Here is a 13,728-nt window from a genome sequence, read left to right on the forward strand (position 1 = left end):
CGTTTAATGTTTTTTCTCTCTATTGTTTTTCTCCTCTGCCCACACAAAACCATTCATTGGTTTTTCAAAGCTAAATGAGAATTTTTCAAATGTTCCTTCACAATTTCAGTGAGAAGTTCCAGAGCAGGGATCATAGGTGGTGGCCAGACACACACTACATATATATATGTATACATGTATATACATACATACATATATACATATATGTATATATACACACACACATATATAACCCATATGTAGACTGTTTTAAAAAGGCAATGTAATTAGGCAATATTAGGCTTAGTCACAATACAGGAAGGTTAGCACCTACTACCTACACATGCCCTAGCTTTTGTGTTACCTGCTTGACCTCTAGGGAAGTGATTCTGAAACTTTAGTGTGTATCAGAATCACCTGGAGGGTTTGTTAGAGCACTGCTGGGCCCCAGTCCTTCAGAGTTTCTGATTTAGTAGGTCTGGGGTGGGCCAAAGTGTACATTTCTTAACAAGTTCTTAGATGAAGTGGATGCTGCAGGTCCTGGGACCACAACTTGAGAATGATTGACCGCTGTAGAGCCTACTCCAAAGGAGTAATCTACCTCTTCCAAGCCAATTGCAAATAGCATTTCACAGCTGAGTGGGACTTGATAACAATCAGTGGTGATGGAGTTCTCTGTGTTTCAGGATGCAAACGTAAAGCTGATTAGAGAACTCAGAGAAGAGATTGAAAGACTGAAAGCCCTGCTGCTGAGCTTTGAACTGGTATGCAGACAGTCAGAACCTTTCCATACTTAAGTGAAATTCTCCTTCTGAGCCTCTCTTCTTCTCCATAGAGTCTGGGCCCTGCTGCATTCCATGTTCTCAGTTGACTCTCATGAGGCAGAGACAGGAGCAAAGACAAAACAGAGATTTATCTGATTTCTTGGTGTAGCTTCAGGTGGTGTGGGCATTTTTTCACTTTATCATCTCTTGTCTTATGCCTGAATGGTCCTTGCCCTGTGTACGCAGGTACGGAGAATGGGGCCCTCTAGGACAATTTATTTTTATTTTCCATCTTTGTACCAATATGAGCCCAAATACATAGGTTCCTGATTTATTTCTCATTTTAATGATAAAGTCTTTCCTTTATCTGCACCGTATATTCCTTCACAAGTGTAAGAGTGGGACCTACCTGAAGTTCAGACCAGGAAAATATCAAAGCACATCTCTATCTTTGTGCAGAGAAACTTCGGTTCATTGAATGATGAAAAGGATGAAAACCTGAAGGAGCTGGTTCTCCAAAATGAGTTGAAGGTGGGTGTGTTGGGTGGACTCAGTAGTGCTTTACATCACCCTGGGAGCTCCCTCCATTATTCCTGAGCCAGGTAGGGTTGCTCCCTTGGCAGGGCAGAGAAGAGCTGTCTAATTTGAAGACAGTGTTTGTTTCCTTTAAGCCTTGACCAGGGGATGTGTTTGCCTAGGGGAGTGTTAATGGCTTTCTGACTTTCTGTATTGTTCTCTCAGGGATTCATAAGTCCTTTGGATAGTGAGAGTAGCCTGGGGGGAAAACACTGTTTTCTTGTCTGTAAATCAGTCAACCAAGATATATTCATTGTTTGAGGACCAAATAGGTTCTCAGCATGATGCTGCAAGAGGTACAGAGAGGTCCCTGCCCTCAAATGGTTTGCAGTCTAGTTGGAAACACATTTAAAGAATGGTGTGTTTCATGAACCATGTGATTTAGATGAAAAGGATCTAGGGAAGGAAGAAATCATTATGGTTTGGGATTTTCAGAGCAGACATCATATGTTGGTGCTGGAAGGCAGAGAACTGACCTTGAACTAGCCCTGGAAGGTTTGCTAGGGTTGTTACACAGGGAGAAGGGGTAAGGCATTGGGTGAGGGAGGGATAACATAAGCAAAGCCTTGAAACTGGGAGAAGGAAGGGGTGGTGTGAGAGGCCACGTGGAAGGAGACACTGTGAGGAAGACTAAGCTGGTTAGAATGGGTGTTCATGGTAGAGGGTAGTGCAGGTAAGGTTACGGCAAGTTTAGAAGGTTTGAACTTGGTGTAAACAGGATTAATAGCTTCTTGAATCAGGTTGGTGACATAATAAAGGAGTATCTTTGGGAAATTAATATGATAGTTGTATGCATGGTGAATTGAAAGGTGGGAAGACTGGAAGCAGAGGACCAACCAGGAAAGAGGCTACTGTAATCCAGTGAGGGCAAGGACAAGACATTTTGGAAAAGTAGAATAAATGGTGATTCCCAGAGACATTTTTTTAATTAATTTTATTTTTTTTGAGAGGGAGTCTCACTGTGTCACCCAGGCTGGAGTGCAGTGGCATGATCTCAGCTCCACCTTCCAGGTTCAAATGATTGTCCTGCCTAAGCCTCCCGAGTAGCTGGGACTACAGGTGTGCACCACCACACCCATGTAATTTTTGCATTTTTAGTAGAGACAGGGTTTCACCACGTTGGCCAGGCTGGTCTTGAACTCCTGACCTCAGGTAATCCACCCGCCTTGGCCTCCCAAAGTGCTGAGATTACAGTCATGAACCACTGCACCTGGCCCCCAGAGATATTTAAAAGGAAAAAATGGTGGGCTGTTGTTTTTGTTGACAGATTAGATTTATTTTTATTTTTTTTATTTTTTATTTTATTTTTTTTGAGATGGAGTCTCATCCTGTCACCCAGGCTGGAGTGCAATGGTGCAATCTCAGCTCACTGCAACCTCTGCCTCCCAGGTTCAAGCAATTCTCCTGCCTCAGCCTCCCAAGTAGCTGGATTACAGGCTCACACCACCACACCCGGCTAATTTTTGTATGTTTAGTAGAGATGGGTTTTCACCATGTTGGACAGGCTGGTCTTGAACTCCTGACCTTGTGATCTGCCCACCTCAGCCTCCCAAAGTACTGGGATTACAGGCACGAGCCACCGCACCTGGCCTATTTTTTATTATTTTGGGATGGAGTTTTGCTCTTGTCATCCAGGCTGGAGTGCAGTGGTGTGATCTTGGCTCACTGTAACCTCCGCCTGCTGGATTCAAGCAATTCTCCAGCCTCAGCCTCCTGAGTTGCTGGGATTATAGGTGCCCACTGCCACGCCAGGCTAATTTTTTGTATTTTTAGTAGAGAAGGTGTTTCACCATGTTGGCCAGGCTGGTCTCAAACTCCTGATCTCAGGTGATCAACTCGCCTCAGCCTCCCAAAGTGCTGGGATTACAGGTGTGAGTCACCACACTCGGCAGATGGGTTAAATTTAAATCCTACAACCAAATGTTTCAATTTCTAATATTCTGTTGCATCATCCTTATATGTCATTAAAGTATCCTGGCCACGTTAACATTTTGTCACCCTTACTAAACCTCAAGACTAAATAACACGTCTAGAAGTTTCTCTAAAAAATTCCTCCTTCAGTCATGTATTCTGATTTTTGGTTCAGAAAATATCATCCCTCTATACTAAGAGATGAAGTAGGGGAGCCGAAATCATTCCAAACTCATGAGCATACTTGCATTATGCAGGCCAGCTGAGCTGGACTTGAACCTTCCCCTTGTTGGCTGTATCATCTTAGGCAGTGTAGGAGTAGGTGATGAAAGCTAGCCAGCGGGGCAGCTGTGCCAGGTTGGCTGAACTGTAAGCCAGAGTGCCCTACCACTCACCAATGCCAGGGGTCCCTATCCAACCCAGCCCTTTACAGGTACCCTGTAGTTTCCTGGTTTGCAAACTTCAACTCAATGATTATTAAAATAATGTTTCTAGGGCACATAAAGTACTTGTACCTAAACCTGGCATAATTTTTTTTTCTTTTTTTCTTTTTTGAGATGGAGTCTTGCTCTGTTGCCCAGGCTGGAGTGCAGTGGTGCCATCTCGGCTCACTGCAAGCTCCGCCTCACGGGTTTACGCCATTCTCCTGCCTCAGCCTCCCAAGTAGCTGGGACTACAGGCACCCACCACCACGCCCAGCTAATTTTTTGTATTTTTAGTAGAGACGGGTTTCACTGTGTTAGCCAGGGTGGTCTCAATCTCCTGACCTCATGATCCACCTGCCTTGGCCTCCCAACATGCTGGGATTACAGGTGTGAGCCACCACACCCAGCCAACCTGGCATAATTTTTTTGTAAGTATTCCCTTTATGAGAGAAATACTTAGCTAATCTAATTTTTTTTTTTTTTTTTTTTCTGAGCTTCCTCAGTTCTTCCATTCCCAGGATAAGCTCATTGCTTAGGCATCAGTTTCCACTAAGAGAATAAAAAGGACCCTACATTTATCACTGTGCATGTCCATATGGTGGTCTTAGCTTAAGCCTGGGTATATTTACTTTTAAAATTCTGTTCCTGGTACACATTAAACACTCAGTATTTTACTGTTATTGTTTTTATTGTCTTATTACATGATCTTCCAGACAATTTCCATATAGTCTTAGTTCCACCTGGGGAGATTCCTGTCAGTGCTTTGTGGTTCTGTGAGCCATGTGCAAGCTTATATGATAACTCAAAGTACTGTACTTTGGGAAAGAAGTGTGTTAGGTCATAAAAGGATTCCCAAGTATGGATCATATAAAAGTGGGGTGGGGAAAGGGAAATTATAAACACAGATGTCTAACATCCCAATTAATTTTTAAAAAATAACTTGAAAATAACATGTTTTTTTCTAATTATAAAAACAATACATGTTCATTGCAGAAAACTTTAAAAATAACATTTATTGAGGGGTCTTCTGTTTATACAAGTAACACTTGCTTATTGTAGAAAACTTGGAAAACACAGCTTGCAGTTGGAGGAGGTAAGGGCTTCTGTGGGGCTTTGAATAGTATCCGTGAGGATCATAATAAAGTAGTACCCTGGGGAAATAGGAATAGATGTAATGATTTCTGACCTTTAGTCTGTTCCCCATGCCGAGTGTCTCAGATCACCTCCTATACCTCTGCAGATAGACCAGCTGACTAAAGACTGGACCCAGAAGTGGAATGATTGGCAGGCCCTCATGGAGCATTACAGTGTGGACATCAACAGGAGGAGGGCTGGGGTGGTCATCGACTCCAGCCTGCCACACCTGATGGCTTTGGAGGATGATGTGCTCAGCACAGGTGTTGTGCTGTATCATCTCAAGGTGAGGAGGCTGGTGTATCCTTTTCTTCCTAAGCCACTGGCCCCAGAGGTCAAGGAGGGAAAAGCTAGGAGTAGCAGCCATGTTTCTGTGGATTGAAATCAAGACAGATGCCACAGAGCTGACTTCAGGTTTGTTCTCAGGAAACTGGTCTACCTGACAAATTGTGATCTGTTTTGCCTTTGTATGTATAGAGCAGAAGACTGGAAATCAGAATAATTGTTTTTCAACTGCAGCTACTGTTGTTCTCATGTAACTTACTTTTGTTCTCTTTGCCTTAATTTTCTCGTTTTAAAGTAAGAATGATGCTTATCATATTCCTTTTCTGGCTTACTGAAGCATAGGGGTACAGTCATGGAGAGTGAAACCCTAACCTCAAGATACCATTAGTGCTCCTAAACTCTACAAATACAGACTGCTCAAAGGTGGCTTTCAGGCTGGGTGTGGTGGCTCACACCTGTAATCCCAGCACTTTGGGAGGCCAAGGCGGGCAGATCACTTGAGGTCAGGAGTTCGAGACCAGCCTGGCCAACATGGTGAAACCCCACCTCTACTAAAAATACACAAATTAGCTGGGCATGGTGGTGGGTGCCTGTAATCGCAGCTACTCGGGAGGCTGAGGCAGGAGAATCACTTGAACCCAGGAGGCAGAGGTTGCAGTGAGCTGAGATCACGCCACTGCACTCCAGCCTGGATGACAAAATTAAGACTCTGTCTCAAAAATAAATTAAATACAAATAATGTTTTAAAAAGGCGGCTTTCAGAGACTAAAGGGGGAATTCAGAAGATTTGAAAGTTTTCTTCTGACAGTTCCCCACTTCAACCCCAAATTAACAAACAGTACACCTCCCACTTCTCCATCACTACATTTACCTGAAAAAGGAGACAGAGAAAGTAGGTAAAGGAAGCTTAAAACATAGGGAGGGTCCAAAGAGCTAGAGTGGTGTGATGGCGGGGGAAGAGGGGATGAGAGGCATCCATCTAGAAAAAGATTGAAGTGAAAGCTTCCAAACAGCACCTGGCCCACCTGGCTCTGTGTCACCTGGAGGCCAGTCCTCATATTCTGAGTGAAGTGGTTTTGAGAGTTAGAGGCCTATGGTAGAGAGTCTTTCGTCTTGTTCTCATCAGTGTGTTCTGTGGGAGGACAGTTCCTATGGACAGCAGAACGTACTTCACATGCTCAAAATCCCTGTGCTCACTGAAAAGCTAGTTTTCATTCTCATAATTATCCCCAGCTGACATTTAAAAAGAACAAAGAAAGAGTTTCTGGGGAGTATGTAATGCTGCTGTTATCCCTGGAGACACTGGACTCCTTCCTAGTGCTGCAGAGCATATGGAAGTGAGATGTTAGCAAAGCTCATCGGGGTTCTTAGGATAAGCCCTTTGGGAAGTTGTCAGAGACTGAGCTTCTCAGACAGAGAATTTAAAGTAGCTTATTTTCTGGTACACGGGGCATAAATTTTCTTAGTGAAAGTGCCTGAGGCAGAAGTGGCTGACAACTTTTACCTTAGCAAGAGAACTAACCACCAAATGGCTGTATAGATCCTCCCATTAGTCAGAACCACAGAGAGAGGTTGGAGGTCAGGAAGAGACCAGATTGATTAAAATGGTCAGTATCTGAGTAGAACTGATCTGATATATAGATTGGATGTGGAGTGAATAGATGAAGCTAGAAATCAAGTAGTAGAGCTTAGGGTAGCAGCAGAGGGTTAAAGGACATGACTATTAGATTGAATCGTAGACATGGAGATGAACGATGACCTCATCTGAAGATAGGATTGCTGATTTTTTTTTTTTTTTTTTTTTTTTTTGAGACGGAGTCTCGCTCTGTCACCCAGGCTGGAGTGCAGTGGCGCGATCTCGGCTCAGTGCAAGCTCAACCTCCTGGGCTCAAGTGATTCTCCTGCCTCAGCGTCCTGCGTTGCTGGGATTACAGGCGTGCACCACTGTTGGGAATAATGCTTAAAATGTTAAGGAAATTGAACACTTAAAGGATTTTTAGTAAAGCAATTTTACTTTTGCACAGAGGGGTGCTTCTCTTTGACCAGTTGCCATGAGAACACATCTGAACAAAGGGGCACGAGAACCTTTATTTCTGATGCAAGTTCTGCTCCTGTACCCTTTCCCCTTCCCCGTTGGCCAGGGTCAGGTCGTACATTCTAAACTAATCCCGGTTGGCTAAACATTTGAACCTTTTTAGATAAGGTGGGCATGTAAGGGAGAGAGGGGAAAGGGGAAGAAGTGTCTGCAATGAGCTAGACAGCTAGTTTTTTTTTTTTTTAAAAATAAGGAAAGGAATGTGAGCTGGTACTGATAATGCCTGGTACTGTGGCATGTCTGGGCATGTAATAAAGGCAGAAAGGAAGAAAAAAGTGAAAAAGGAAAAAAAAAGGGGGGGTGGGAGATTACCATGAATTGAAGAATAAACTATTGATCAGGCTAATTTTTGTGTTTTTAGTAGAGACGGGGATTCACCATGTTGGCCAGGCTGGTCTTGAACTCCTGACCTCAAGTGATCCACCGACCTTGGTCTCCCAAAGTGCTGGGACTACCGGCAGGAGCCCTCACGCTCCGCTGGATTGCTGATTTTTATTGCTTAGTCTGTGCATAGTGAGGATTTTACTCCCTTCCTGGTGCATTTCCAGAGGACCTGGGTGATGAGATTTTAGTCTACTTCTAATCCTGCCATTTCTACATTTTATGTACTTTCCCCACCTTTTGTTTGTGTAGCTATTGACTTAGGTAATAGTACTAACAGTAATGGCCCAAGATTCTGTTTGTTGTTTGTTTGTTTGTTTGTTTGTTTGTTTGCTAAGTTTGTTGCCTAGAACTAGTCTCTGGCAACCTGGAATCTGTTTTTCCCTGGGTCACCTTGGGGAAGTGTCTTGGGTGGGAAGAAGACAGAGAGGAGGACAGGGAGAGCCCAGGTTACTGATATGCTGGACTTCATCCTCATAATTGCCTTTGTGCCACTAACCCTCCTTACATAAAGAGGCAGGGTGGGCAGTGAACGCATATGCCAGCCAGCTCAGTCCTCATCTGAGATGCCATCACCTTTTGTTGGTAATTTCTACCCTGCAGATCTAGAAGTTATGATGTGCCGTAGCCTTTATCTTTTTGGAAGGGCTGTCCCTGAACACACATGAAAAGTTTCTACCTTTTTCCCTTGAACTGCCCTCTGATTCTGTTTGACAGTGTTTGTGGAGGCTAGCATCTATTGACTGCTGTGGTCCTCAGTGCCTGAGCAGGAAAGGCTGGCTCTGGCTGTTTGTGTGTTTGCAGGGAGGAGTGACAGAGGGGGATGCAGGGAGGACAGAGCCTCATTCATTACTGCCAGGATTCTTCCTTCTCACAAGCTATTTTGGAGGAGTGTCAGGGACCTCCCTGCTCTGGCTGCTGACAGTGAAGCCTAGTGGGGAATTCTCTGGTCTCCTTAAAAACATTGCTGGGCCAGATGCGGTGGCTCACACCTATAGTCCCAGCAGTTTGGGAGGCTGAGGCAGGCAGATCACCTGAGGTCAGGAGTTCGAGACCACCCTGGACAACATGGCAAAACCTCGTCTCTACTAAAAATACAAAAATTAGCTGGGCATGGTGGCACACACCTGTATTCCCAGCTACTCGGGAAGCCGAGGCAGGAGAATCACTTGAACCTGGGAGGCGGAGGTTGCAGTGAGCCGAGATCATGCCACTACACTCCAGCCTGGGTAACAGAGTGAGACTCCATCTCAAAAATAATAATAATAATAATAATTACTGGTCAGGTGTGGTGGCTCATGCCTGTAACCCCAGCACTTTGGGAAGCCAAGGCTAGCAGATCGCCTGAGGTCAGGAGTTCAAGACCAGCCTGGCCAACATAGTAAAACCCTGTCTCTATTAAAAATACAAAAATTAGCCAGGCATGGTTGCAGGCGCCTGTAATCCTAGCTACTTGGGAGGCTGAGGCAAGGGAATTGCTTGAACCTGGGAGACGAAGGTTGCAGTGAGCTGAGATTGCACCACTGCGCTCCAGCCTGGGCATCAAAGTGAGACTCTGTCTCAAAAAACAAACAAAAACTCATTCATTACTGGGGAGGTGTTATGGTAAAGTTGGAAAAGCCTGCAGGGGCTTAGGATCCAAAGAGACCTGAATTCTAGTCATAGCTCTCCTATTTGGTATGTGGGTTTCTTAGACAGTTTATCCCCTGTGAGCTTCAGATTCCTCATCAATAAAAAGAAGATGAGAATACCTACATTTTGAGTTGTTAAAGGATAAAGTAATATGATTTGTGTAAAGTACTCAACAAAATGCCTAGGACATATCGAATGGTTAGTCAATAAACGATAAAGATATGTCTAAAATTTAGCATCCTGGTTGCCATGTTGCTGCCTTTTCCTAACAGAGCTATGTGGGTCTTAAGCAGATTTGCCGTAATCCAAGGTCTAAAAGGCCTTGTCTTCAACTAATCCACTGATTCATTTATACTAACTCCAGTTTCCCCCTCTTCTCTTACACTCTCTTCCAGTTCTTTTTTATTCTCGAGGTGCTTTTCTCCTATTTGTGCTTTTACCCTTCTTAGAATCTGGTGTCTGTTAAACTTCATCTGCGGACCAAGAAGGTAAAAATCCTGTGTTTCCATAAATCTTCACAAAATGCTTGTTTCATTGAGACTTACTGGATCAAACTTGGACCACACCAACCTTTGCCTCTTAGGGAAAAGCCATACTTTTGCATTTATTTTCTCAGACTAGAGAATTTTTCTGACCAATGGCTGTAACTATTCCCTAACTTTAGGCTGTGGGACAGAAAGGAGTGTGCCCACACTTGCTGGACTTTGCAAACAGCTTGGGCTGCTTTGTGGTATATTTTTAAGCTGTACCATATCAGGGGCTTCCTGGCTGTAGAGTGAGTGGGCAGAAGGTCAGAACAGCCTGGACCAAAGTTGAGAAGTGGAACAGACCAGGCTGGGATGGGATGAGAAGTGGTACAGATGAGGCTGGGAAGAGAGTGAGAACATTCTAATGTGGACTGTCCTGTAGGGCAAGGCTCTGTCCCTTTTAATTCTCATTAAAATGGCTTTTTTCCCCCTTTAGGAAGGGACAACAAAAATTGGAAGGATTGACTCAGACCAGGAACAGGACATTGGTAAGCGACAGAGCATAGGAGTCCAACGTTTTGGGGCAAGTATTTGTGCCTGAAAGGTTTCTTCAGAGGACTCTGATGATGCTCTGAAAAGGGAATCATTGGCGTATTCAGGGCCTGCTTCTCTTTCCGCTGCTAGGTTTCAGGTCTGGGATGTGATAGGGAGAGACCCGCACAGTGGGAGGATTTCAGGTATGGGTGGTTTCAGGTCGGCTCTTCCTCTTTCATTATGGTATGAGGTCTTCCAGATGTTGGATTCTGATCTCACAGAAAGAAATGGAGAAGATGTTTCCCTGGATCGTCCTCCCACCCAAGTGACCACCACCTCTTTTGTAGTCCTGCAGGGTCAGTGGATCGAGAGAGACCACTGCACTATCACCAGTGCCTGTGGTGTAGTTGTTCTCCGGCCTGCCCGTGGGGCCCGCTGTACAGTCAATGGCCGGGAGGTCACTGCCTCCTGCCGTCTGACCCAAGGTAGGACTGTCTACAGCCCTGTTTATCCCAAGACGAGTGATGGACCATTTCCAGTCTCATGGGCCCAGAGAGCTCAGTGAAGCAGGCTTTAAAAACGAATCACCCAGCCTCTGCACCCTGAAATCTGAAGATTTTCTAATATGATCCTATTCCCCTAAACAAGCCTTAATTCCAAAGTCTTGGAGTGAAGAATGACTCTGAAATTGGTACCTGTGTTCATTAGCTCTGTCTCCCTAGGAAAGTCTCTGAGCCTCACTTTCCTCATCTATAAAATGGGGATAATAATAGGATCATTGTGAGGATCAAATGAACCTTATAGTTCTTAACAGTGTGCTTGGCACTCAGTAAACACTCATTATCATTATTACTATAATTACCGCTACTGTTATTAATCTATGCAAATTCTGTCTGTCCTTTGATACTGAACTGAGATTCCTCCTCTTCCATCAAGTGTTCCCTGACTACTCCACCTGGAACTCAACTTCCTTTCCCTTGGAGTAGTCGAGTTCTTCCTGTGTATCTTATTAATTCAAGATGTATGCTGTGAGATACAGAATTAATACATATCTTATCAACTCAGCAAAATTATCAGTTATCGAGGGCATGACTTTGTCTCATAGAACAGTACCCTACACATAGTATGTACTCCAAAACATGAGCTGTTGATTGAATTCTCACTTGTCTCTGTGCTGCAGGAGCTGTCATAACCCTGGGGAAGGCACAGAAGTTCCGATTCAACCACCCAGCAGAGGCTGCTGTCCTGCGGCAGCGAAGGCAGGTTAGCAGGGCTGTGTTTTCTAGGTTATTGCTGGCCTCCCTGTTTCCACTTTTTAGAGGAAACACCAAGCTGGGAGAGGTGGAGGTGATGACAGCAGCCTCACTGCGCTTTTTTCCGTGTTCAAGGTTGGAGAGGCTGCTGCTGGTGGTGGCTCTTTGGAGTGGCTGGATTTGGATGGAGATCTCACTGCCTCCCGGCTAGGTCTCTTCCCTTTGCTTTGGAAGGAAGGGTAAGAAATAGCTGCTCATACTGATGTGGAACCTACTGGGTTCACTTCTTAGTCCATTACAGCATGGATCAGGGTGGGGGTGGGGGGTGATTAATGTAGCAGCCAAGGTCTGAATGAGCCCTTGTCTGAATCAACTTGGGCAAGTCATTTGATGATGCTGAACTAGCTGCTAAGTTTGTAGTTGGCAGGGAAGTGGTCTTGGCCCTTGTTCATTTCTTGTTTGGTATTTCAACATTTTCATCACTGAAAGAGGTATTTTATTTGATGTTCCTATGGCCACCTTTTCTCTCTCCACAAAATTTAGCTGTGATGTGTTTGTGGACATCTTTGTTTTGAGCTTACCTTCCTATATACTCCTTTAAATTCTGGCCTATCTGTGTGTGAGCTCGTAGTATATGTCACATAGTATATGTGAGCGCATAGCTTCCAGAACATACAGCTTTCTCTGAGTTTTTAAAGATAGTGTGTGACTGAGAATCCTTTCTTTCTCATAACCAAGAATCCAGAACTGTGCATGAGAGAGGCAGAAACTAGAGGAACAATAGGAAAATATCTTTGGGTTCTACCCTCTCATACCCACTTTGCCTGCATTGTAACTATGAGACACTGAGTCAGAGTTCTACATGTGATTGATGGCAACTACTTTTCTACTTCATCCATTTCTACATAAAACACCATTCCCAGATCTAGAAGCCTTGCAGATTTGGTACTGGGAATCCTTCTATTCCTGTACATCAAAGTGACCTCTGCCTTAGAGATTTCCTTTAGAAAATTTCAGCAGGGGACTTGGTGCCTGTGACATCACTGGTGCTGGGAGGCTGCCAAGCACCTTGAGCACAGGGTCTCAGTAGAGTTACGGTGGCCCATAGTTTCTTCAGAAGGATCCAGCAGTTCTTTCCTCAGGCCAGCAGCATTTGATGGCAGATGAAGACAATCTTATGTCTAACCTTGGCAGTGAGGAGTGTTGGATACAGGAGCAGAAGTGCTCTGGTTCAGGGCCGGGCGTGATGGCTCATGCCTGTAATCCCAGCACTTTAGGAGGCCGAGGTGGGCAGATCACAGGGTTAGGAGATCAAGACCATCCTGGCTAACATGGTGAAACCCTGTCTCTACTAAAAATACAAAAAAAAAAAAAAAAAAAAAAAAGCCTGGCATGGTAGCACGCACCTGTAGTCCTAGCCACTTGGGAAGCTGAGGCAGGAGAATTGCTTGAACCCGGGAGGCGGAGGTTGCAGTGAGCCGAGATTACGCCACTGCACTCCATCCTGGGTGACAGAGCAAGAGTCCATCTCAAAAAAAGAAAAGCAATGTTCTGCTTCAGGAAACATGAACAGCAGGCAAGTCCTCATAGGAGAGCTGCTCAGTGAAGGATGCTACAACAGAAATTTAATGAAGGATGATCCTAGTGTTGAATAACCGAGAACTCTATGGGATGGAGAATAAGGTAGAAGAAGTGACACAAAGTGGATTCAGGGCTTAGGCTGGAGCTTTTGTTTTGTCAGAGCGACTTTCCTTCTTTGTGGTGAAGTCATGAAAGTAGCTCCTATTTTAGGTAAGGTTTGTGTCGGGAAGACTCATTGAAGATCTGTTTTTCCCACAGTTCAGAGGTTTACAGAAAATATCACTGCAACTTAAATAGCTGAGAATGGAAGAGATGCATTGCAGCAGACAAAATTGGTTCATGTCCTGGCTGTGGTACAGAAAAGATACGTGACCTTAGGCAAGTCACTGAACCTCTGAGCCTGTTTCCCTACCTCTAAAGAGACAATACTGCCATCTGTTTTCCAGGGATTCTTGTGATAAAGATCGAAAGAGCGAGTATATATGCATGGTGTGGACACACCCCACAACCCCTATTGCTGCCAGCAAGGCTGCCTCCCTTTCTCTTTCCTGTCCTCCTGTCTCAACCCAGCTCACCTGTCCACCCCAGAGTAGATCATGGTGTTGTGCTCTTCTCCTGCCTTTTAAAAGTCTTCTATGGCTCTCTAGCCCCACAGGCACTGACATGACCTTTCAGACACATAAGCATGTGTCCTTTCATTCAGAGAAGACA

The 13,728-nt window shown here is 44.6% G+C and overlaps 1 protein-coding gene across 3 annotated transcripts in view; it reads left to right on the forward strand.

Moving 5' to 3' along the window:
* The window catches only part of STARD9 (StAR related lipid transfer domain containing 9), a 152,809-nt gene that overhangs the window by 94,608 nt on the left and 44,473 nt on the right, over positions 1 to 13,728 (forward strand). For 2 of the 3 annotated variants that reach the window (XM_015142036.3, XM_015142037.3), the window contains exons 14-20: positions 666 to 743; positions 1,203 to 1,274; positions 4,896 to 5,075; positions 10,146 to 10,197; positions 10,531 to 10,668; positions 11,364 to 11,446; positions 11,572 to 11,675. In XM_015142036.3, the coding sequence (XP_014997522.3) occupies positions 666 to 743; positions 1,203 to 1,274; positions 4,896 to 5,075; positions 10,146 to 10,197; positions 10,531 to 10,668; positions 11,364 to 11,446; positions 11,572 to 11,675 (707 nt within the window). Of the gene's footprint in view, positions 1 to 665; positions 744 to 1,202; positions 1,275 to 4,895; positions 5,076 to 9,606; positions 9,671 to 10,145; positions 10,198 to 10,530; positions 10,669 to 11,363; positions 11,447 to 11,571; positions 11,676 to 13,728 lie in introns of those variants that run through there. The other variant, XM_077939159.1, reaches the window with a different exon arrangement.

Source organism: Macaca mulatta, chromosome 7 (assembly GCF_049350105.2).
Source record: "Macaca mulatta isolate MMU2019108-1 chromosome 7, T2T-MMU8v2.0, whole genome shotgun sequence".
Taxonomy (NCBI): Eukaryota; Metazoa; Chordata; class Mammalia; order Primates; family Cercopithecidae; genus Macaca; species Macaca mulatta.